General features: G+C 43.1%; 1 protein-coding gene across 6 annotated transcripts in view; it reads left to right on the top strand.

Moving 5' to 3' along the window:
• The window catches only part of LOC311304819 (protein NLRC3-like), a 64,701-nt gene that overhangs the window by 33,866 nt on the left and 4,063 nt on the right, over window positions 1–26,772 (top strand). For 5 of the 6 annotated variants that reach the window (XM_084432094.1, XM_084432096.1, XM_084432099.1 and 2 more), the window contains 2 exons: window positions 5,948–6,121; window positions 6,692–6,738. In XM_084432094.1, the coding sequence (XP_084288220.1) occupies window positions 5,948–6,121; window positions 6,692–6,738 (221 nt within the window). The remainder of the gene's footprint in view (window positions 1–5,947; window positions 6,122–6,691; window positions 6,739–26,772) is intronic. The other variant, XM_084432098.1, reaches the window with a different exon arrangement.

Here is a 26,772-nt window from a genome sequence, read left to right as displayed (position 1 = left end):
CTGGATTTTCTTCACATTGTAGCACTTTAAACTTAAATTACTCCGTCATTTATGGTCATACAGAAAAAAGAAATATAAAAAAAGAATCTGTGATATTTCTACTTTTGTATGTGTCCACTTACAATCAAATCAAAACATTGTGCTTTTGTAAAATAAAGAAAATAAACAGGGTGTGCGTTCTGCCTCTCCGTCGCGGTGAACTTTTTTTTCTTGAGCACGTCTATAAACTGAAACAAAACTCAGCGAATACTTGTCACACATTTATGAGCCATATACCTTTATAAACATTTAAGTGTGTACTTTTAAATGATCGGATTCAAACTGAAAACAAATATTCTCTGTTTAAGTAATTTGTATAAAACCAACAAGATGTCCAGCTTCTCAAATGCTTGCTAATTATTTTTAATTTGACCACGCCTACTCGCGCAAAAGATATTCACATGGAACGCGAACGCGCTCATTACCTCAAAAACAAAACACTTCATCAGTCTCTGCTTTTCGTCGAGTTTGAAAGACGTGCCGTGAGCTTACATTGGCTTTACCCCAGAAGAAGAAGAACGCGATTTGAAGACAAGAAAGATGTAAGGTAAGAAATTCTTACATATTAGTTTGTTATTGTTGCATAAATTTCACATTGCAGTTGAACTGTTGCTAGATATATGGTGAATATTATAATATTTAGACCCGTGTTTACTTACTGTGTTTGTGGATATCTGCTCAAACGTAGATATGTATATGGTAACCATAATGTTTTATATTTGAGCGCGATCGCGTTTGAATGTATCATATTTTGGATCGCGATCACGAAAAGCAAAACGCACCAAACGGCTTCATGTTTTTACTATTATCTCATTTCATATCATCATAACGAATGGAAACATTTGAAGTAACATGATAATCAATATATTTTTCTCTAGCTTAGTTGTTACTGAAATCTTTTGGAAGATTTATAGGCTGTAATAGGTTATTGTTATTATTTTATGCAGCACTGCGCATAGCCTATGCCTACAAGGCACAACAAACCTGGTGTTCATTATATTATATATTGTTGGAAACATTTGTGTGTGTGTGTGTGTGTGTGTATTCTGTGAATTTTAAAAAGCAATTTTAACCAGAAAAATCTAAAAATGTATTCCCAAAATCGTGCAGGCCTTTCTCTTGATATCAGTATGTTCACTTTTTTTTTCTTTCAGGGCCCAGATGCCACTGAGTCCTGCTGACTTCAACATTGACATGAGTCTCTGTACATGAACATGGTAAAGTGAAAATCAAACACCTTGGAAATGAAAGGTATGTACAATGTTTTTAGGAATGGCACAAAGATCTCTTTCTTTGGATCATTGTTTTCAATTAGTGTTTTTTTTGTCATTTGTTGTGTATCTTTGGATTATGTTGTGTTGTAAATAAATCCAAACAATCTAAAAGCCATTCTTTTTTAAATCTCCTCATTCTTTGTGCAAGGTTGGTCAGAATGACAGGGCCTGATAAGCTCCTAATAGGGCCATTTAGGGAGTGTCTTTGTCTTTCTCAGGTGTGAAAATCCTTACATATTAATGAGGTGATCCGCCCCTCCCGCATAAAGCTTTATCACACAAAACACGTCGTAAAAATTTTAAATCAATATATTGTCTTATCTGAATGAGCAGTCAGGGTGATTTTCACATAGTTTTAGAGCAAATATTCTAGGCTACGTCATGCAATTTTCAAAAGTCTTGTGAAGAAATAATCAGTATGGGTTTCATGACCTTATTTCAGTGAGAATTTTTTTTTGTATTTTCACAAACCACGCATAAATGTCATTATCTCAAAACTACAAACTTTTACACACATGCTGCTGATATATTATTGTAGCGGAGTTTGTGCTGAATTACAGTGTAATCAGACTTTAGCCATTAAAATGTCACAAGTAACAGAAATAACCACAAATGTCAGAGCATGTCAGAACACCTCCAGGGCCCAAAAAACAGCTCAGACCCCAGAGGGTTAAGTCTTTCTTCATCCGCAGTCACGTGAGGTGTAGGATGAGAAGCCTGCAGAACCATAGGCCGTGCCACATTAGATGGCACTTTAGGTACATAGCCTGCCTGGGATGTAAGATAGCCTTAATATCGCCTAGAGCAAACTCCAGACACCCATGCGATATACAGTAGAGAGCGCCTGAAGATCTCCTACTCTTCTCAGAGAAGTAATGGCTAATAAAAAAGCTACCTTGAAGGAAAGGATCTTGGCCTCAGCCGACTCTAGAGGTTCGAAGGGGGCCTCGACCAGCCCTTCGAGAACCACTGACAGGTCCGAGCTGCAGGTCTCATCCTCTAAGCCCCATCACCCAGAGGAGCATGGAATGTCACAATGGCAGCCACGTACACCTTGAGTGTGGACGGGGTAAGACCAGCCGAGAAGCGATCTTGGAGGAACTCCAGCACTGAAGCCAACCGGGCAGTTAACTGGATCCACCTCACACTCTACACCAAGTGGAAACACATTCTGATCCCGTCTCAACGGACCCTCTCCAGAACTCCTGGGAGCATAGCGATCGGGGGAAAAGTGTACAGGCGTAGCCTCGGCCACATATGTACCATGACATCCAACCCCAATGTGGCTGGATGGGTGAGAGAAAAACCACAGTGGACAGTGGACAGTGGGACGTCCCTTGAGATACGAACAAATCCACTTCCACTGGGCCAAACCTCTCGCATATCGACTTCACCATCTCGTTGTGAAGTCTCCATTCCTTGTGCCTCAGCCCCTGCCTCGACAGGATGCCTGCTCTCTGATTCTGGTCTCCTGAGATGTGCTCTGAGAGATATCAATTTCCTCTGAGACCACAGGAGGATCTGATGCACCTGTCTGGATAGAGGGTGCAATCTCAAACCCCCCTGATGAATCAAGTAGGAGACCACCGTCACATTATTTGACCGTGTCATAACGTAGTGACCCGTGAGGTCTGGGAGGAAGCTCCTCAGAGCCCTGAAGACCGCCAGCATTTCCAGGCAATTTATATGCCAAGAATGGTGCCGGTCCTGCCACAGACCTCCCGAAAAGCGACCGTCCATGACCACGCCCCAGCCAGTGAGGGATGTGTCCGTTGAAGTAGTTTTCCGGCAACATGGCCCTCCCCACTCTGGGCCTTGGGACAGGAACCAAGGTTTCTTCCATATGGACAGGGAATGAAGGCATCTGCGTGTAACCCTGATCATACGGAACAGATTTCCCCTCGGGAAAATCCCCTTGGTTTTCAGCCACCACTGTAGGGCCTTCATGTGCAGCAGGCCAAAGGTATCATGTTGGACGCAGCTACCATGAGCCCCAACTTTCTCTGAAACTGTTTTACAGTGATGGCGCAGCCTAGCTTTATTCTGGCCACTATGGCCAGGATGGACTAGATACGTGCAGGAGACATTTGTGCCTGCATCGTAGTGGAGTCCCACCCCGCCCCCAGGAACTTAGTCCATTGGGAGGGTGTCAACAAGCTCTTCCTTGTGTTGAGTCTCAACCTCAAGCTTGAATGTGGCCAAGGACGACATCTCGATGCCAAACTGCCAGTTCTAGAGACTGAGTGTGACGGCTGTGCACATCGAGATTAATTTCTCAATGAACACAGCCAGCACCCTCAGGAGCTGACTGCATGCCTCACACTCAAACAGTATCACACTTACACATCGATTCTTTATTGCAGAGTAGACCAGTTGTCTATGCACTGCTTCTGCAAATGCGAGATCCGAGCCACAGAATCTTTATTGCAGAGAAGACCCGTAATCTACGCCCTGCCTTGGCAAACAGGAGAACCGAGCCACAAGATTATATATTGCAATGCGACTTTTGTCTTTCAAACACATTAAATTGTACAAATTCATGTAATTTCATATTTACATCCAATGCAGGGATTCCCCAACTTTTTTGTCAGCTGAACCTCTTTGTCCTAATATATTTACTTATATTTTAAGTTGATAAGTTAGGTCAATAAAAAAAAAGAAAAAGAAATAAAAATAAAATGAAGTTCACGGTTCTCTGATGATTTACTTCTCATATTTACCTTTGCCCTGTCCAACAGGTAGGAAATATACAGAAATTGAATGAAGTTATCAAACAGTCTGCACTGCATAAATTATAAATATATAGGCTATAAATATAAATAAATATAGACTAATCCTTATTAAAGCTACAAAAGTTCTTTAGTCAAGAGCAGTGGGTAATTTTCTCGGTTATCTTTGTTTTTTTATTAACTTTACTGACAGACAGAATTAGTGGCTTTAAGACCAGCAGCTGCTGCACATGACTCAGATCTCACAAGCATCTCATTCTCTCACAACTCTTTACTTTCATTTAAGACTTTATTTAACCCATTTAAGACTGCTCTTATAAGGATACTTGGCAAAACGTTATTGTTCATTCAAGCGTGAAAGAGAACTCGATTCTGGTGTGCTGTCTGTGCGCACGCACGATACTGGTACGTGTCTTTCTGTGTGTCCTGTGTGTGTCACATAAACAGGACATTCACAGGCAGTGTGTTCTCTTTTGTCTTGTCATGCTCAAATGGTTTAAAAGCATTTGCATGAAGAAGAGCGTGATCATACAGTATATATGCAGTATATATATATTACAGTAAATATGCAATTTTCCTGTTACAAGTATGCCTTTTTGTCTGTAGAACACTTCTGTATTGTAATGAACCACACTTGAAACTTGTTTATTAAGAAAGTGGTTTATGAAGAAAAACTCCACAAGAGTCATTGTAACTTTTTTATTAAGAAAACGGTTTATAAAGAAAAACACTTGTTATTGTAAAATGGTTTACTGAGAAAGTAGTTTATAAAGAAAACCATACCACCATGTTTTAAGCATTTATTAAAAAGCATAGTGAGGAACAAAACATGTATTAGAAAGAGCTTTGCTAAAGAAAGAAGAAAAATGCAAGCATTATGTTGCATTGATGTGTTGCGGACGAGGCGCAGAATGCAACAAAGAAGAAAAAGTCTGAAGAAGGATGAAGAGGCGAAAGGCTTTATATAGACAGGTCAAGTCACCTTAATTTATATAGTGCTTTTAACAATATAGATTGTTTCAAAGCAGCTTTACAGTGATAATAGGAAATTAAAGTAACAGAGATTGTTTTGGCTTTACAACAGCTGTAGAATAATGTTATTGTCCAGCTAAAGTTAGCTTTGATTGATTCCCTTCCGTTGCAAAGATCATTAGTTATTAACTTTGGGGCCGCTTACACGACACCGTTCTAACAGAAAACACCTAACGCACTCCGGCCCGCTCATCTGCACAACAACGTTGACTGGTGGCTCGAGAACGCAAACCTTGAAATAGGTTCCAAGATGCAAGCGTTGAAAATGAGGGGATGAGGGGATTTCCAAAGATGACAACCTCAAGAATTCAGATGAAAAGGCTGAAAGGAGAAGATGAATGCAGACGCTGATTCTTAGAAATGGCCTCTCTGGTGTTAGATGCCATGCAATTGAAGCCTCTGACAGACAACATTTATAAACGATTTACTTTTGATGTTGTTTTGTCTTGTTAATTATATATTAGTACTTTATATGTAAACTAGTTAACCTGTAAATAATAAAACTATACTTAAGCACGCCTGCCAAAAGTCTTTGATTTCTAAAAAAGAGAACTGAACAGACCACGAAGAAGTCTTCTGACCCATGGATTGGGAGTATGAATATTCAAATGCTTATGATTTAGAACAGATCTGACTTACTTTACCTAACCTGAAAATAATCAAAATAAGGTTAAAGGTGTCTAGAAATACACACCATAAAACAGTATATATATATATATATATATATATATATATATATATATATATATATATATATATATATATACACATACATATATATATACACAAAGTTGTATATAACACCTTTAAATATATATTAAAAAGTAAATGGACAGTGGCTGTCAAGATGTTTCAAACCTATTCTCTCTGTAGGTTATCTGGCTGTATGGTGACAAGGGAAGGCTGTGGTTTTGTGTCTTCAGCTCTGAGTTCAAATCCCTCACACTTGAGAGAGCTGGATCTGAGCTACAATCACCCAGGAGATTCAGGAGTCAGGCTGCTCTCTGACAAATTGAAGGATCCAAACTGCTCACTGCAGATACTCAAGTATGTGGGGTAGTTAACTCATTATCTATGTCCATACACAGCATATAAAGTCCAATTATCCAGTAAGTGAATTTGCTTATGTAAATACATTGCTAATGTAAAGAAACTAGGCTGATTACATAAGAAATGGCAGAGAAAATAAAGACTCACTTTGTATTTTTATTGAATTACTTATTTCACCATGTGTCTCGCTTTAAAAAAACATGCTCTGTCATATTCTGTGGTTGTTTCTGAAGAGCGCGAGTCCTCACGCATTGAGCAGTGTGAAATCTATGCTGACTTTAAAAAAAATATAGATATAGTCATTAAAACCTAATAAATACAACCGAATTTTATGTTTTCCTTTGATATGCGGTATTATTTTACTCTAGTTCCAGGAAGGTGAAATGATTTCAGAATTTGCTGTATGCTGTAACACCTTTGTTGTTCAAATACAGAATTCAATCATCTTTCCTCAAAACTTGGTCCTGCTGTTTCTATTTTACACAACAGTGAAACTATTTCATAAGACATGCGTTATGAGTTCATTGAACATTATTCGTTTGTGTGTACATTTCTGTCTCTGTTCAGTTTGGACCATGGAGGACATTTCAGGATCGTTACAGGACTGCAAAAATGTAAGTCCTTTCACACATTTAAACATACCTATTAGGGCTGTAACGATATGCAATATGAAACCGAAATCGCGACACTCAGATCCACGAACCTGTCGAGGAGTTATCCTTCCCATCCAGATTCAATGCTACTACATCTTGAAATTACTATTGGGCAATTCCAGCATTATGGACGTGACATTTGGAGTCAAAACTTGAAATATAAATTCTCAGAAAATGCATTTAATACCAATGTATTGAAACATCGGTTTATATATCCATACTCCCTTAGTAAAGGAGTCCAGACATTAGAAAAATATCAGTCTACACATGCGTTTTATATTTAATATGAGGGAAATACACATGCATAACAATGCATATTATGCATGACATAACAAAAAAATATTTAACTTTTAGGTGGCAAAATATTTTTTTGTAATTCTGTGAATTACACTGCGCAAACCAAAAGTAATACTACCCACCGGATGAAATATTAATTTTATTTTATTTTTCGTGTTCGCATTTATGAGGAAAAAACAATGTTACAGACGTGACAGTTCTCCGTTATGGGCGTGACCGCTCTGAAAGCGGCACTAAAAGACTGCTTTAAAACTTTCACAGAGGCCTCAAACAGACATTTAATATAATAATAATAATAATAATAAATTTTATTTAGAAAAGCGCCTTTTAAGGTACCCAAGGACACTGTACAAATTGGTATAGTCAAGGAAATACAAAGAACTACTAAAACACAATGCAGCTACAACCATGATTGAATTCACTGATAGTACGGACAGTACAATCAGATTGGGACATAGATTACATACAAGGTACATAAAATGCCAAGATGCAGAGGAAACATAAACACCCTCAAAGGGCATACAAAACCAAGTGTAGGGAAAAAGACATAAAAACAGGGAAGATAAAATAAAACAAAATAAAATAAAAAAGACAGTGTAAATCAAAATCAGGGGCCTACATATACTTGTGCTTTGGTGCATCTCAAGCGGCAGGGCATTCCACAGTTTAGGACCTGCCACACTGAAGGCCCTATGGAGCGAAGCCAAGATGTGGGGACTGCTTAGAGACATGTATCAGTAGAGCGAAGGGTGCGGGATTTCAGGTATGGGGTGAGGAGATCTGATAGGTAGGATGGGGCCAAATTATGTAGGGCTTTATAAACAAGGAGAAGGATTTTGTAATGAATGCGGTAGTGGACAGGAAGCCAATGCAACTGCTGGAGAATAGGAGTAATATGATCCCAGGGCCTGGTGCGGGTGAGTAGCCTTGCAGCAGAATTTTGGACATACTGCAGCCTATTTAAGTTTTTTTCCGGAATGCCGTGAAGTAGAGCATTGCAGTAGTCAAGCCTTGATGTAATAAATGCATGTGTAAGTGTTTCTGCTGCAGATGAGTTGAAGGAGGGGCGGAGTTTGGAGATGCCTTTGAGATGGAAGAAAGATGTTCTGGTGATATTTTTAATATGTGACTCAAAAGAAAGAGTAGGATCAAAGATTACGCCCAGATTTCTAACTTCAGCAGAAGTTGTAGTGAAATAGCCAGGGATAGATAGCTGCAGATGTTCAAGTTTTTTTAGAATGTTAGGGGTGGAAATAAGAATAGCTTCTGTCTTATCTTGATTGAGTTTGAGAACATTTTGAGTCATCCTGTTTTTAATGGCATTTAAGCAGCTAACCAGATTGGATAATGATAATTTGTGAGCGGGCTTGGTGTGAATGTAAATCTGAGTGTCATCTGCATACCAATGGTAATTGAGACCAAAATGTTATATTATCTGGCCAAGGGGAAGGATGTAGATTATGAACAGCAGGGGGCCTAAGACAGAACCCTGGGGGACACCATGTGAGAGGGGTGAATTTGGAGATCTGAAATTCCCAATTGAAACAAACTGTTGTCTGTCAGTGAGGTATGATTTAAACCAGGACAGTGGAACACCAGTGATACCAAGCAAGGTCTCCAATCGAGAAAGTAGGTGGTTATGGCAAACAGTGTCAAAGGCAGCTGTGAGGTCGAGGAGAATGAGAATACTAACATGGCCCGAGTCAGCAGCTAACAGTAGGTTGTTGACTACCTAAACCAGGGCAGTCTCAGTACTGTGCATGGCCCTGAAACCAGACTGAAACTTTTCCCAAAAGCCATGACATTTGGGGCAGAGGGCAGGTAGGCAGACCTTGACCAGTGGGGTGGGCATAGGGTCAAGGAGGCAGGTGGTAGGCCTAGACTTACTGACAAGGTCAAATACATCCTGTTCATCAGCAGGTGAAAAGGCAGAAAAGGATCTGTTTAGTGTTGCACAGGGGGAGGGGGGGGCATCATCTTGAAGGTCTGGGTTGTCTGAAGCTGTTTGTAGATCAAGCTAATTTTGCTGTGGAAGAATTCAAGGAATTCACAACAGAGTTTAGTGGATGGGGTAAGTGGGAAAGGTTTAGTAGGTTGGGTTAACTTATTAATAGTGGAGAAGAGGGCTCTTGGATTGTTAAAACCTCTGTCAATGATGATGGTGTAGTACATGGTCTTAGCCTGATTGAGAGACTCTTTGTAAGTGGGGACATGATCACTGTATGCCAGGGCATGGACAGTTAGGCCAGTCTTCCGACTAAGTCGCTCTAGCTGACGTCCAGTCGCCTTCATTTTATGAAGCTCAGGTGTGAACCATGGGGCAGAGTGAGTGAAGGAGACTAGGCGTGTCTTCAGGGGTGCAAGAAGATTGAGAGAGTCAACAAGATGTGTGTTGTACAGCAGGACTAAGTCATCAATACAAACATCCAATGACTCTATGATGGATTTCGAATTTAGAGTGTCTAACAGAGCAGCTGTAGTAATGTTCTTTGTGTTCCTATATGTGATGGAGCGAGAGGCACGTTGGCGATGGGCAGGCTCAGGAACAGCAAGATTGAACATAATGGCTCTATGGTCAGACACAGAAAGATCTTTAGGACACACCTTAGTTGGCATGATGCCGGCGGTGCAGACAAGGTCTAATATATGGCTTTTTGAGTGGATAGGAAAATCAACATGCTGAGTGAGGTCAAAACAGTCTAACAGATTCAGAAATTGTTCAGCAAAATTACAGTTTCCAGAATCTACATGTATATTGAAATCGCCAAGCACCAGGATGGATGAGTACATAGGACTAAAAGATGAGAGTAACTCAGAAAATTCCTTAATAAAAACAGAAGACATTTTTGGAGGCCGATAAACAAGTAATAACAGGAGCGGTAACCCACCAGTGAATTTCAAATCTAGACATTCAAATGATGAATAATCCTGCACGGGCACTGATACAACCCTATAGCTGGAGCGGAAGACCACAGCAAGGCCACCTCCCCGGCCAGTTAAACGTGGCTTAGCACTCATAACCAGGAGGAGTAGCTTCATTCAATGTAATAAAATCATTTGGTATCTGCCAAGTTTCAGTTAAACAAAATAAATCAATACCAGCATCAGTAATGACATCATTGATAAAAGGTGCTTTTTTGTTAAGAGACCGCACATTAAGCAAACCAAACTGCACATTTCTAGAGGCAGGATAGTCCAAGGAGGCTTTTATCAGCTTTATGGAGTGTAAGTTCTCAACGTCGGCAGGTCACCCCGCAACAGGCCACGTCTCTCTACGAGACAAACTCCACATTGAATCGATATTGTTAGAGTGGTGGTAGTGAGCAAACTTCCGACCGGAGCTGTGTAAATATTTGGGGTGACGCAGCAGACCAAGATGCTGGTGTGCATGGAGAACATCTGGAATTTTGTAGACTTTGTTCCTGAGGCAGTGGAGATAGGTTGACGAGCATCTTAATGCCATGCCAGAGTCATAGAGGAGCCCGTGCGAATAAATAGGCTCTCCGTAGCGTAAGTATTCTGGCCCATAGACAAGAAACCAGAGGAGCGTCACGATTGTTACATGCATTAGGAAGGGGTATGAGTAAAACACCATCCAGCTCAGTCCAAACAAGTGTACCAAACACAACAGCAAATAGCCATGCACTCAGACTCAGCCTCTGTAAACTTAAAGGGATACTCCACTTAAAAATTAAAATTCTGTCATCATATTCTCACCCTCATGTTGTTTCAAACCTATATGAATTTATTTCTTCTGCTGAACAAAAAGGAAGATATTTAGAATAATATCAGTAACCAGACAGTATCTGGTCTCATTGACTTCCATAGTATATTTTTTTCCTGGTTACTGACATTCTTCTAAATATCTTCCTTTCTGTTCAGCAGAAGAAAGAAACTCATACAGGTTTGAAACAACATGAGGGTGAGTATATGATGACAGAATTTTCATTTTAACCCTCTGAGGTCGACAAACGCGCACCCGCGTTTTGCTGGATTTTCTTCACATTGTAGCACTTTAAACTTAAATTACTCCGTCATTTATGGTCATACAGAAAAAATAAATATAAAAAAAGAATCTGTGATATTTCTACTTTTGTATGTGTCCACTTACAATCAAATCAAAACATTGTGTTTTTGTAAAATAAAGAAAATAAACAGGGTGTGCGTTCTGCCTCTCCATCGCGGTGAACTTTTATTTCTTGAGCACGTCTATAAACTGAAACAAAACTCAGCGAATACTTGTCACACATTTATTAGCCATATACCTTTATAAACATTTAAGTGTGTACTTTTAAATGATCGGATTCAAACTGAAAACAAATATTCTCTGTTTAAGTAATTTGTATAAAACCAACAAGATGTCCAGTTTCTCAAAACGCTTCCTAATTATTTTTAATTTGACCACGCCCACTCGCGCAAAAGATATTCACATGCAAATCTCCACATGGAACGCGAACGCGCTCATTACCTCAAAAACAAAACACTTCATCAGTCTCTGCTTTTCGTCGAGTTTGAAAGACGTGCCGTGAGCTTACATTGGATTTACCCCAGAAGAAGAAGAACGCGATTTGAAGACAAGAAAGATGTAAGGTAAGAAATTCTTACATATTAGTTTGTTATTGTTGCATAAATTTCACATTGCAGTTGAACTGTTGCTAGATATATGGTGAATATTATAATATTTAGACCCGTGTTTACTGTTACTGTGTTTGTGGATATCTGCTCAAACGTAGATATGTATATGGTAACCATAATGTTTTATATTTGAGCGCGATCGCATTTGAATGTATCATATTTTGGATCGCGATCGCGTTTCGCACCAAACGGCTTCATGTTTTTACTATTATCTCATTTCATATCATCATAACGAATGGAAACATTTGAAGTAACATGATAATCAATATATTTTTCTCTAGCTTAGTTGTTACTGAAATCTTTTGGAAGATTTATAGGCTGCTATAGGTTATTGTTATTATTTTATGCAGCACTGCGCATAGCCTATACCTACAAGGCACAACAAACCTGGTGTTCATTATATTATATATTGTTGGAAACATTTGTGTGTGTGTGTGTGTATTCTGTGAATTTTAAAAAGCAATTTTAACCAGAAAAATCTAAAATGTATTCCCAAAATCGTGCAGGCCTTTCTCTTGATATCAGTATGTTCACTTTTTTTTCTTTCAGGGCCCAGATGCCACTGAGTCCTGCTTACTTCAACATTCACATGAGTCTCTGTACATGAACATGGTAAAGTGAAAATCAAACACCTTGGAAATGAAAGGTATGTACAATGTTTTTAGGAATGGCACAAAGGTCTCTTTCTTTGGATCATTGTTTTCAATGAGTGCTTTTTTGTCATTTGTTGTGTATCTTTGGATTATGTTGTGTTGTAAATAAATCCAAACAATCTAAAAGCCATTCTTTTTTAAATCTCCTCATTCTTTGTGTAAGGTTGGTCAGAATGATGGGCCCTGATAAGCTCCTAATAGGGCCATTTAGGGAGTGTCTTTGTCTTTCTCAGGTGTGAAAAGCTTACATATTAATGAGGTGATCCGCCCCTCCCGTATAAAGCTTTATCACACAAAACACGTCGTAAAAAATTTAAATCAATATATTGTCTTATCTGAATGAGCAGTCAGGGTGATTTTCACATAGTTTTAGAGCAAATATTCTAGGCTACGTCATACAATTTTCAAAAGTCTTGTGAAGAAATAATCAGTATGGGTTTCATGACCTTATTTCAGTGAGAATTTTTTTTTCGTATTTTCACAAACCACGCATAAATGTCATTATCTCAAAACTACAAACTTTTACACACATGCTGCTGATATATTATTGTAGCAGAGTTTGTGCTGAATACAGTGTAATTAGACTTTAGCCATGAAAATGTCACAAGTAACAGAAATAACCACAAATGTCAGAGCATGTCAGAACACCTCAAAGGGCCCAGAAAACAGCTCAGACCCCAGAGGGGTGGAGTATCCCTTTAACACGTTAGCCAACAGGGAAACCACTTTGCACTCTAAGGGACAAGCAACTGAGGTGGCCAAATTTTTCGAGTAGCGACAACAGTTCAGATAGGCAAAAACTCTCTTACAAAGCAAGCAGAGACTTACCAACGAACAGTGTTAGTGGATCACTCCTGAGAGGGCTCACATAAAGCAAAACAGGGAAAAGGGGAGGCGCGGCAGCTGCCGTCAGTTTGGCAAAGCAATACAAGCCAAGCAATCCAAGCAGGTGAGTGAAATAATTCCACGTTTAGGTACCAGTCAATATGCGTAGTAGGCCTCCTGGCCGGAATTAGTAATCCAGCATGAAATAAGCCTCCAGGGAAACAGGGCTCAGTCCAGCGCCTGCTACAGTGGAATAAATGCTGTCACAGATCCGGTAAAGTTTGAAGTAGCGCATGAAACATAAAACGAATATACTGGGAACACCCCCAGTATATTCGTCCCTGGGGGTGTCTTCCCTACACCCCCAGGGAAGACATGATTTATGACTTTGCAAACAAAGCAGCAGTCAGAACTCCCCTTTGTAGGAGGAACAATCCTCTTTTTGTTTTAATAAACCTTTAAAAACCAGCGCAGAGCCTTAGTTAATGGTTCGTTCAAAGAGTTCTAAGAGTTCTAAGCGTTCGAAGGGTGGGGCAGGACAAAGACGGAGACGGCAGACGATGGTTATAGTAACCATGTAACGTTAACAGACAAGCAGACCAACCCAAATTAAGATCAGATGGGTTAGATTAATTTCCTGTCATCTAGCTCCTTTCCGCATCTCATTTTCTTTCTTTCTTTGTGTTATTCTTTTCCAATTGAAAGTCTCGGTTTTAAGTTAAGTTTAAGTTTCAACTTCAAAGACTTTTCAACCATCCGCCATCCACACCACAGACATCTACCCAGTCACGAGGAGACCCTAGCCAACGAACAAACCCCTTTGACGCTGACCAAAGGAATTCCCAAAAGGAACGCAAAAGCAAAGACACAAGTACCTCCAGACTCTTAAACTGAACTGGTGCATTGATATAAATTTAATAACCTGCCTAAAACGATAGAAGGGTTGAATTAATGCTTGATAGTTCGTTCAGGTTATGTCTTCTAAGTGCATAGAATCTTGAGATTTCATCATCTCACTCTTAAACTCATTCTTTCCAAACTCTTTCTTTCTCACTCTCTTTCTTGCTGCAACTTGTATGAATGTGTGTGTATGCGTGTGTTTGTGTTAGATATTAGTTTTATGTGTTAGTACAACCCCTGGCAAAAAGTATGGAATCACCCCTCTCAGAAGATGTTCATTCAAATGTTTAATTGTGTAGAAAAAAAAACAAGCACATATATGCCACAAAACAATTTTCACTGAACAATCCAAACTTCTGGCTGTATAAAACACTAAAAAAAAAAAAAAAAAAAAACTATAGTCAATTACAACTGTTTTTACAGATCACACAGAGGAAAAAAATATGGAATCACACAAATCTGAGGAAAATTATATGGAATCACCATGCACTTTGCATTTCTAAAACAAACACCTGTATCTGATTACAACTGCTAATTAGTCTGCAGTTAAAAAAGAGTGCTTGCACACATTAGTGATTTGTTGAACCAAGATGATTGACATAACTCATGGCTCCAACACGAGAGATGTCAGTTGAAACAAAGGAGAGGATTATCAAACTTCTCGAAGAAGGTAAATCTTCACGGAATGTTGCAAAAGATGTTGGTTGTTCCCAGTCAGCTGTGTTTAAAATCTGGACCAAGTACAAATCAAATGGAAAGGTTTTAAAAGGGAAGCGTACTGGTAGACCAAGAAAGACATCAAAGTGTCAAGACAGAAAACTTAAAGCAATATGCCTTGAAAACAGAAAATGCACAACAAAACAAATGAGGAACAAATGGGCAGAAAGTGGAGTCAATGTCTGTGACCGGACTGTAAGAAATCGCCTAAAAGAAATGGGATTTACATACAGAAAAGCCAAACGAAAACCATCATTAACATCTAAACAGAAAAAAACAAGGTTTCAGTGGGCTAAAGAAAGACAATCTTGGACTGTGGATGACTGGATGAGTTATATTCAGTGATGAATCACGAATCTGCATTGGGCAGGGTGATGATGCTGGAACTTTTGTTTGGTGCCGTTCCAATGAAATTTATAAAGACAACTGCCTGAAGAAAACATGCAAATTTCCACAATCATTAATGATATGGGGTTGTATGTCAGGTAAAGGTATGGGAGAGATGACAGTCATTACATCTTCTATAAATGCACAAGTTTATGTTGAGATTTTGGACACTTTTCTTATTCCATCAATTGAAAGGATGTTTGGTGATGGTAGCATCATTTTTCAGGATGATAATGCACCGTGCCATAGGGCAAAATCTGTGAAAACATTCCTACAGGAAAGACATATAATGTCAATGGCATGGCCTGCAAATAGTCCGGACATCAATCCAATTGAAAATCTGTGGTGGAAATTAAAGAAAATGGTCCACGACAAGGCTCCAACCTGCAAAGCTGATCTGGCAACTGCAATAAGACAAAGCTGGAGACAGATTGATGAAGTATACTGTTTGTCATTAGTTAAATCCATGCCTCAGAGAATTCAAGCTGTTATAAAAGCCAGAGGTGGTGCAACAAAGTACTAGTAGTGTTTTTATTAGGTGATTCCATATAATTTTCCTCAGATTTGTGTGATTCCATATTTTTTTCCTCTGTGTGATCTGTAAAAACAGTTGTAATTGACTATAGTTATTTTTTTAATTTATTTTTTTAAAGTGTTTTATACAGCCAGAAGTTTGGATTGTTCAGTGAAAATTGTTTTGTGGCATATGTGCTTGTTTTTTTTTTCTACACAATTAAACATTTGAATGAACATCATCTGAGAGGGGTGATCCCATACTTTTTGCCAGGGGTTGTATATAATCAATAAAGTATTGTTTGTATTTGAAAAGAGATTACTTGTGTTATGTGCTTACGAATTTATTGTCTTGAACTTCGATCTAAGTTACCTATGCTTTTACCCTTGATTTATTTCTTAATTTACTGTTAGCGGGGGATTATTCTTTCTTGGCCAGGAAGATACTATATTTCCTAGAGTTAATAATTGTTTATGCTTTCTGTTCATTGGATGAACTGATAAAATGATCATACTATTGACTCTGCTACAGTAAATTCTGAAAATAATTAAATTATTAATTATTGATCATACTTCGTTATGTATAATAATTAATTATATTTATACAGGCGTATAAACGCTACAGCGCACTCTTCTCAAAATCGTCCATTTAGCTTCAGTTTCACTTCCAAAGATCGGTTTTATCAATGCCATTGATGCTTTTATCTTTCTAGATGCAATTATAGAAATCAAAACAGTTCATAAACTATAATAACACACGCAAACTCGCAGAGACTTCAGTAAACAGAGCTCTCGCGCTCTCACAGTCAGAATCTCCTTTTGTGAAAGGTCTGCCTGATGTGTGACGTGAGCTTAGATCCGGTTAGATCTGTATGACAAATCAGTAGCACAAGTAAGGCTCGCGTCCTGTATAGATGGCTTGGAGATTCAGTAGAAATGCGCTCAGAGCGCGTCTCCTCTCAGTTCATTCGAAAAGGTTTTTAAGAAAGCTCACAGAAACGTGGAAATGGTCTCAATTGAAAGATAACATCCTAAGCTAAAAGGTGATATAGAATTTGTGGCTGAGTGAAGCCGTCATCGGAGCTGGAATGTGATACTTTGATTCTATTTCACTGTGCAATTCTTTTGAAGATATTTCGATCTATGTTTTTCTCACAATGAAATAACATCGCCAAATTCCTTAGAACGTCTCGGTTACGGATGTAACCCTCGTTCCCTGAGTGGGAACGGAGACGTTACGTCGGATGACGACGATTGGGGTTTCGCTTAGAAGCCTATCACCTTCGAGTATATAAAACGAGCCAATGGCAATGAAATGCCATGGGTCTGCGGAATTTGCATAGCGTAACTCCGCCCGCCGCAGGGGGTATATAAGGAAGTACGCTGCACAATGCAGACATGCCTTCGCTGAGGAGCCGAGACTGGCCCCAGGCGTTTTTCAGCGGTACAGCGGAAGTGGCAGGAAGACGTAACGTCTCCGTTCCCACTCAGGGAACGAGGGTTACATCCGTAACCGAGACGTTCCCTTTCGTGGTCACTCCGAGTTACGTCGGATGACGACGATTGGGGTTCCAGTCTAATCACGCCACCTCGGCTGTCTTCCAGTGCCCTGCGTAAGTCTGAGCTCCCTGTTGTGAGCTAGCACGAACGAAGGAGTCCTACTTAACACAGGGATACCAAGGTACACTGGGAAGCATATCTCCAGAGAGAAATATGCAATCATGCCCAGCCATTGAGGGGGGGACTTAGAATACACATATGACCCAGAGGGAAGCATATGGAGAATCACTGGGGTGTCCAGCCGCAGGTGGAATTTTAAACCCCAGGGGTGGCAAGGTGGCTTGCCAAGGGAAAGACACATGCTCACAAGGAGACTTACAGTGGAATACACATGTGGGGGTCGCCCAGAGGGGGAACCATGCACATGGAGGCACCTAGTCAAGCGCAAAAGCTGCGTTATGGCAGATTGGCATAACTCAGGCGTTGACGTCACCAGTGCTGGAGGAAACTCAGATCTTATCAGACTCACCTGAGAAGAAAATCGCACGTATCCCGTCCGTGGAGAGGAATGGCGAGCAAGCGAAGACACCTGAGCAGAATCTAGCACCGGCTGGTTGAAGCGAGTACATGAGAAGAAACTGGCTCTACGCGGAGATTATAGAATCTCGCGAATGTGTTGGGTGTCGCCCAGCCTGCAGCTCTACAAATGTCTGTTAGCGAGGCGCCATGCGCTAGAGCCCAAGAGGAAGCCACACTACGTGTGGAGTGGGCTTTCACACCAAGGGGGCACGGACGACCTTGCTGCTGGTATGCCAAAGCAATGGTATCCACTATCCAGTGAGATAACCTTTGCTTTGAGAGAGCCTTTCCCTTCAGCTTCCCACCATGACAGACAAAGAGCTGGTCTGAGGTCCTGAAACACTGCGTTCTGTCTACGTAAGCACGGAGGGCGCGTACTGGACAGAGCAGTGCCAAGGCTGGGTCTGCCTCCTCCAAGGGCAGCGCTTGCAGGTTCACTACCTGGTCTCGAAAGGGTGTGGTAGGAACCTTGGGCACATATCCAAGCCGGGGTCTCAGGATCACGTGAGAGTCAGCCGGCCCGAATTCCAGGCACGCTTCGTCAACCGAAAATGCCTGCAGGTCCCCTACCCTCTTGATGGAGGCCAATGCAACCAGGAGCGCTGTCTTCATTGACAGGAACTTAAGCTCCACTGATTGCAAAGGCTCAAAGGGAGCACTCTGCAGGGCAGTTAGAACCACTGAGAGGTCCCAAGAGGGAACGAGGGGAGGACGAGGAGGATTTAGTCTCCTCGCTCCCCTCAGGAACCTGACGATCAGGTCGTGCTTTCCCAGAGACTTACCATCAACTGCTTCGTGATGTGCGGCAACGGCGGCAACATACACTTTCAGGGTGGAGGGAGACAGCCTTCGCTCCAACCCTTCTTGCAGGAAGGAAAGCACGACACTGATCGGGCATTTCGTGGGTTCTTGATGTTTAGAAGAACACCAGTTGACGAAGAGGTTCCACTTCAACGCATAGGCATGTCTCGTGGACGATGCTCTAGCGGAAGTGATGGTAGCCACCACCGCAGGTGGTAGGGTACTCAAACCTGCCTCGTCCCGTCCAGGAGCCACACGTGGAGGTTCCAAAGATCGGGACGAGGGTGCCATAAGGTGCCCCGTCCCTGAGAAAGGAGGTCCTTCCTCAGAGGAATTGGCCAGGGAGGTGCTGTCGCGAGGAGTACTAGTTCGGAGAACCAGGTCCGGTTGGGCCAATACGGGGCAACCAAAATGACCTGCTCCTCGTCCTCCCTGATCTTGCGCAAGGTCTGCGCAAGAAGGCTCACTGGGGGAAACGCATACTTGCGTAGGCCCTGCGGCCAGCTGTGCGCCAGTGCATCCGTGCCGAGCGTGCCCTCGGTCAGGGAATAAAACAGGTCGCAATGGGACGAGTCGTGGGAGGCAAACAGGTCCACCTGTGCGTCGCCGAACTGATCCCAAATCAGCTGAACCGTCCGGGGATGGAGTCGCCATTCTCCAGCGAGAGGCCGAACTCGAGACAGCTCGTCGGCCGCCTGGTTCAGGTGTCCCGGGATATAAATGGCTCGAAGCGACCTCAGATGCTTCTGACTCCATATGAGGAGGTGGCGAGCGAGTTGCGACATACGGCGGGAGCGTAGACCACCTTGATGGTTGATGTACGCTACTGTTGCGGTATTGTCTGATCGGACTAGTACGTGCTGACCCCTGAGCAGCGCATGGAAGCGGTGCAGGGCGAGACGTACAGCCAGCAACTCGAGGCAATTGACATGCCAAAGGCGCTGGGGTCCTGTCCAGGAGCCCGCGGCAGCATGACCATTGCACATGGCGCCCCAGCCCGTGTTGGAGGCATCTGTTGATACAACAACATGCCGGGAAACTCGTTCTAAGGGCACTCCGGCCCGTAGAAAACTGAGGTTCGCCCACGGGGTGAAGGTCTGACGGCAGGCTGGAGTCACTGGGACTTGGAGCGTGCCGTGTTGCCATGCCCACCTCGGGACTCGATCGCGAAGCCAAAGCTGAAGCGGTCTCATATGAAGCAATCCCAGCGGCGTTACTGCGGCTGCGGATGCCATATGCCCCAGGAGCCTCTGAAAAAGTTTCAGTGGAACCGCACTCTTGCCCTCGAACTGACGAAGACAAGTCAGCAGTGACTGCGCGCGCTCGCTCGTAAGCTGCGCGCACATGGCGACCGAGTCGATCTCCATACCGAGAAAAGAGATCCTCTGCACGGGGCAGAGTTTGCTCTTCTCCCAGTTGACCCGAAGGCCCAGACGGACTAGGTGCCGGAGCACTAGGTCCCTGTGTTCGCAAACCTGGTCTCGAGAGTGAGCTAGGATCAGCCAGTCGTCGAGATAGTTCAGGATGCGAACCCCGTGTTCCCGGAGGGGAACAAGGGCTGCCTCGACGACCTTCGTAAAGACGCGAGGGGACAGGGCTAGCCCGAAAGGGAGAACCGCGTACTGGTATGCCTGCCCCTCGAAAGCAAACCGTAGAAACGGTCTGTGTCGAGGTAAAATGGAGACATGGAAGTAGGCGTCCTTCAGGTCGATCGCTGCAAACCAATCCTGCGGCCGCACACACTGGAGGATGTGTTTGGCCGTGAGCATCTTGAATGGCAGCCTGTGAAGGGAGCGGTTCAAGACGCGCAGGTCGAGGATTGGCCGTAACCCACCGGACTTCTTGGGTACAATGAAGTAAGGGCTGTAGAAGCCGGACTTCATTTCGGCTGGAGGGACAATCTCGATCGCACCCTTCGCCAGCAGGGTGACGACCTCCGCTCTCATGACAGGGGCATTGCCACCGACCATAGTGAAGCGGACTCCCCTGAAGCGGGGAGGAGATCTCGCGAACTGAATCGCGTAGCCGAGCCTGATGGTTCTCGCGACCCAGCGGGACAGTCTGGGAAGCTCTAGCCAGGCCTCCAGAAAGTGCACCAGCGGGGTCATACGAACCACAGACGTACCGTCGGTGGGGCAGCGAGGCGGAATGACCGGCACCGGCGGGGGTGGCATAGCGGCCCTGTGCGGGGGCACGGTCATTAACCGCGTCCTGCCAGAGGAGGCCAGGGGAGGGCGCGCGTCCCACGGGGGCGTGCTCTGGCAGGGGTCTGGCGACAGAGGGGGATGAGAGGAGCGTGGCCCGTGGGCGGCGCGTGCTGTCATCCCACACCTCTGGGACAGAGGAGGGCGGCAGTGGCGGGACCCGAGGGTGGCGCGCACTGCGGCCCTCTGGCTCTGTAGGCTCAGGATTGGGGATTTCGATTCTTTCTTTAACCACATTAGGGTGCTGCCCGTCATGGGACGAGCAGCGGGGAGTGGAGAACAAAAGATTCTCCCCCGGCCCTCCACCGGGGGAAGGAGTGGCCCTGCTACCACCTCCTGTAGAGAAAAGAAAGCCAATCCTGAGCTGCCCGTCTCAGGAGCGCCGCTTAGCCTGGCGTTTAGCGGGCCGCGGGGCTGGAGAGGGCTGTGGCGCCTTCCTACGGCCTCCTCCGCGACGCAGCGCCGGTGAAGGCTGCTGCTGGGGCCGTGCGGGAGGGGCGGGAGCCGTGGGAGGGCGCCCTCGGCGGCGAGCAGGCTGAGGATTCTGTACCGGCGGCTGAGCAGCAGCAGCGCGTCGGGGCAGAATGTGCTTGATCGCCTCAGTCTGCTTCTGGGCAGTCGAGAACTTTTGGGCAAAATCCTCGACCGCACCGCCGAAAAGGCCGGCCTGGGATATGGGAGCGTCAAGCAGACGAGTCCGCTCGGGCTCACGCATATCAGCCAGGTTCAGCCAGAGATGTCTCTCCTGGACCACAGCTGTGGACATCACCAAACCCAGGGAGCGCGCGGTCACTTTCGTCGCCCGGAGAGCGAGGTCAGTGGCGGCGCGCAGCTCATCAAAGAGCCCTGGGTCTGTCCTACCCTCGTGCATGTCACGGAGCATCTTGGCCTGGTAGACCTGCAAGATGGCCATGGCATGCAGAGAAGCAGCTGCCTGTCCCGCCGCTCTGTAAGACTTCGCCACCATGGATGACGAAAATCTACAGGCTTTGGATGGGTGCTTTGGATCACCACGTGATGAAGGGCTTGCCGGACACAGCTGCATCGCGACAGAACGTTCAACCGTGGGAATCCCAGTGTACCCACAAGCATCAGCTCTATCGAGGGGAGGAAAGGCGGAGAAAGCCGACGAACGATCGCGGGAAGACATGGGAGCCTTCCAGGACCGCGTGACTTCCTCATGCACTTCCGGGAAGAATGGTATTGGGGTTGGGCGGCGACGAGTGTCAGCGGCCGCTCCCAAAAACCAATCATCCAGCCGCGAGCGCACTGGATCAGGTGGCGGGGACCACTCAATACCAATGGCCGCGGCTGCCCGGGAAAGCATGGCGGTCAGCTCGGGATCAGACTCGGGCAATGCTGGCGCGCCCGAGGGCGGCAACACAGCCGAATCCTCACTTCCCGAGGACTCGCCCCCACCTTGTGATGCAGCGATCGACATCGTATCTTCCTCTGGAGCTCCAAACGAGATGCGCTGGGGCTCCGAAGAGGGACCAGCGGTCTCAGTTTGAACACTCGCGGGTGCTGATGCTGGAGAGGGGTGTGTGGACCGTGGACGTGTCGGCGGTATGTCCCACACAGTCACCCTCAGGTCACCCCGGCCACCAGCCGAAGTACTAGCCCTCTCGGGACCAGTAGATCGGGGTGTGGGTAGGGGGACTCTCGCTCTAGGGAGCTCATTGAGTCTCGACCGCAGCATAGAGATGGTCATGTTCCCGCAGTGGGAACATGAGTCATCCACGAACGCTGCTTTAGCGTGATCAACGCCCAAACACGCTAAGCAGAGATCGTGCCCATCAGAGAAAAATATGTCGCGACCGCAACCAGAAGTGCACGGGCGAGGCATCTTTAAAAAGACGTGCCACGTGCAATGCTCTTTTTGTGAGAGGAAAAACTCCGCGGATGCTGAAGCGAACAGGGAGAGACACACTATCTGTCAGATCACTGACCAGATCAGCAGGGTAGTGAACACTCGCTGAAATCGCCGTCACACCAACACCGGAGAGTTCGCTCGTCTCGAAGGTAAGAGAAGACTAACTCAGAATCTTTGGCTTGCAGGAGTGGAGAAGTTCTCGGCTCCGAAGCGAAAGCATGTCTGCATTGTGCAGCGTACTTCCTTATATACCCCCTGCGGCGGGCGGAGTTACGCTATGCAAATTCCGCAGACCCATGGCATTTCATTGCCATTGGCTCGTTTTATATACTCGAAGGTGATAGGCTTCTAAGCGAAACCCCAATCGTCGTCATCCGACGTAACTCGGAGTGACCACGAAAGGGAATGAGAGCTTTCTTGTGATATATGACTTGACTGTTTTGTGAAATATATAATAAAATAAATATTTGTAGAAATGTTTCTTCGCAATCAAAGCGGAAATTTTTGTCTGGGACCAATGCATATTTAAGCTAATATTTAATTTGATATGTATCATAAAAAGTAAAGCAATGGTATTCTTTGTAAAGTTTAGATTCTAAGCTTTCAAATGATACCATGAATTGGGTGATACCTTATAGGGAAGCCTATAAAAAGAATGTACGAACATTATAACGAAGATTTTCGGACCCGGTTTGTCATATCAAGGAAAATACTATTCGATAATTGATTTTTCGAAAATCATACCTCTCCCCCCACATGCTCCGGTAAGACGGTGTTCGCTCAAATCCCGCTCCGACATAAAATTTCTCTGTACTGTAGGCTAAAAGCCCTATGTGTTGTAGCCTAGTCATAGAAAACTATTTAGTTTCATATTTATGTTTAAAACATTTTTTTTTTTTTTTCATCTATGTTGATTATATGAAAAGTGAAAAGCATGAGTAAGATTGTAAGATGCGCAATATATCGGGAGACAAATGGAGTGCGCAGACATGATTTTGACCACTTCATTAAGTTTGTTTTTGTATAAAACCTTTCTTTAACCCTCTGGGGTCTGAGAGGTTTTTGGGGTCCTTGAGATGTTCTGACATGCCCTGACATTTGTGCTTTTTTCAGTTGCTTATAAACATATTAATGGCAAAGGTGTAAATTCACTCTATTTAGAACAAACAGGGCTACCATAATATGTGAACAACTTGCATGTACATGTTTGTATTTTTGAGAGAATAATGTTTATGCATGGTTTTTTTAAAAACAAAAAACTAAAGTTTCTGAAATAAGGCCATAAAACACATTCTAAATATATGTAAATAAGACTTTTGACTAATGGATGTCATTGCCTACTGTTTTTTCTTCAGAATTATGTGAAAATCATCCTGCCTAATCATTCACATAACACAATACATTGATTTAAATCTTGTAAAACACTTTTTGTTTGGAAAGGCCATATGCGGGTGGGCGTGATTCACACCTGCAGAGTCAATGGAGCCCGCATAATGAGGCTGCATACGTAATGAGCCTTTCATTCAGGTGTGTGACTGAGCCACAAGAATGCAAGGACAATATATAACTGGTTTGTTGTTTTTTCCACAAATTTTGCTTGCAAATTGTACAATATCCAAGGTAAACATTTCTAGTAATTGTGCAGTTAATTGTTCTCATACTGTCAGATTTGGAATATATTCTCTTCCCAAATGTGTCACTAATAAAGCATAATAAAATTATTTAAAGAGAAGGCTTATAATGACCTTTTAAGATTTTGTTTACATCTATCCTTATATAGGCCTATATATACGTATATATATATATATTAAGGTTATACAATTACAACAACATTTAAAATTGTAACAGTATTTCCAGTGTAATCTTTCTTTGTATTCGCGATTCATATTTAAACAGTATTTTTGCCAGCTGTAGTAGCTCCACAACAGCGCGCATCTGTGCGTTCATTCATTCCGATTAGAACAAAGCAAACAGAACTGACCTATTCCTCAGCGGGATCCGTTTGCTCCTCGAAATGATACTTCCAGAACTTCTGAGGTACATTTTTGCAGGATTATTATCAAGATAGTATTATTCCTCACAGCATCGTAAAGTACATACGTCTGAAAGTGAACTCGCGGTGTGTGTTATCCAGCTGATGTGGGCGTTTCACAGGTTTGTGTGGATCGGCTTACATTTGCGTTTGAATAGCGCGCGCTCTCCGTGGGCGGAGCACATTATAACGTAATTAGCTGAGATGAGAACGACTGACATCTCTCTCTTTGCATACATATTACATAAACTGTGAATATTTGTTTTTTATAAAAATTACTTCATTTAAAAGGAGAGAATTCAAGCTTCATGTCTGTATGCCTGTATGCCTGTTTGACTGAGTATTCGCTGAGTTATGGTTAATTTTCGGACGCGTTTCAGAATGGACTACACTGAAAGAGAGGAGGCAGAACTCGCTTCGTTTTTATTTTTCTTTATTTGGCAAAAAGCACAACACTTTGTTTTTATTGTGAGTATACACAAAAATAATACACATTTAACAGAATCTATTGATGTATGAAACTCCAATGAAAAATCTAAGTCAACAGAGTATTCATGAGTTTCTTTTACACTGCTAAAAAAAAAGCGAGCTGGTATCGCCGGCGATACCGCCGACCTCAGGGGGTTAAAGTGAATTTCGTTTTGTATTAATTGTCTTAATTTTAATCAATGTTTCATCCACCAATTGCCTGGATTTAATAAATAAGAAGTTAACGTAGCAGGCAATATAATCATGACACGGAGGCGCCAGCGCCTGAACTGGAGTTTGTCTCATAATTGAACCAAAACTCAGCGTATAAGCTACTTGCCTCACAGACCTGAGAAATGTGTATTTTAAAACAAAACAATTCAAAACGAAAGAAAACCGACTGCTCACTGCATGTAATCCATATGAAATGTGCATTTCTCTCTGGCGCGTTCACTACTGAGAAGATTGCGAGTCACCCTCATCAACTTCATCTTTGCAGCCAACACTGACAGAAAACACTTGTTTATTAAAGAAGTCATAACCTAGTATTACATTGGATACCTACTGCTGTATTATAGTCTTTCAGGCCCTTCTAAAAAAGAAAAGTGGAAAAAAAATAAACACAGACCTACTTTTACCCTTATTTCTGAAGGCATTATTGTCTCGCGAGATCAATGCGATGTTTTGGCTGTTGTGGACGCTCATTTTAATAATGCAAATGAGGGGTGCGTTGATTGGTTGAAGGAAGGAGGGGGGTTGACACGCAGGTAACTTCAGCATCATTACAAACTGACATCATGGCGCAAGGATTCAACCCTACATGTTTGAGCCGGACTCTGAACCAGAGCTGGAAAGGGAAGATGTAGAGTTGTTGGATGGACGTCTACATCAAGATGTCTCTGAATGGTAAAGACAATAATTTTGACTGAGACATACATTAACATCGGTAACGAGCTAAAACGTTTGTTGCTATTTTCTCCCACATAGGTTTACCTTTTATTTAATGTCGATTACATTAACGGAGATGTAGTCTACTTATTTTATCAGCTTACATACAATAGCCACATTAGCAGTTAACTGTTTGTTACACACAGTAGAGCAATAAAAAACAGTCTTACCGTATCAATTTCAGGCAAGTTCCTGATGGTTGGGATGGCACCTTTTCCCAAACGGAGCTTCGAGGCCAACTTCGCCTGATATTGCCCCAAATTTGTAAATGATTCAGGTGTAAAATGTTTAGCGCACACACATAACGATACGCCAGTTGAAAGGGTTGTTGGGACAGCGTCATTAAAAATGAATTTCATCCACTGGTCCCTGATAGTTTCATCCGATTTTGGGAGATAAAACACATTTACATGTTTTTTTATGGCAATCAACCACAGAGCAAGTCCGGTGTGCACTCGGTTTCTCCATCTTTCTCGACTGAACTGAATATGAGGGGAGAGGGGAAGGGCGGGCTTCCTGCTGCGGTGTCCATATATGGTATATCCTACTACCTCATGACGTCAAGAGGGAGCTGAAATCAAAATCTCGTATTTGAGTGCGCGTGCACGCGCGCTGGTTTATTTACCCTGAGGTAAACAAACGCTTCACTTTTAAATATCGGCT

This window comes from Rutilus rutilus (assembly GCF_951802725.1).
Source record: "Rutilus rutilus genome assembly, chromosome: 15".
Taxonomy (NCBI): domain Eukaryota; kingdom Metazoa; phylum Chordata; class Actinopteri; order Cypriniformes; family Leuciscidae; genus Rutilus; species Rutilus rutilus.
The sequence above is the reverse complement of the archived record's forward strand: the minus strand, read 5'-3'. Positions and strand labels throughout refer to the sequence as shown.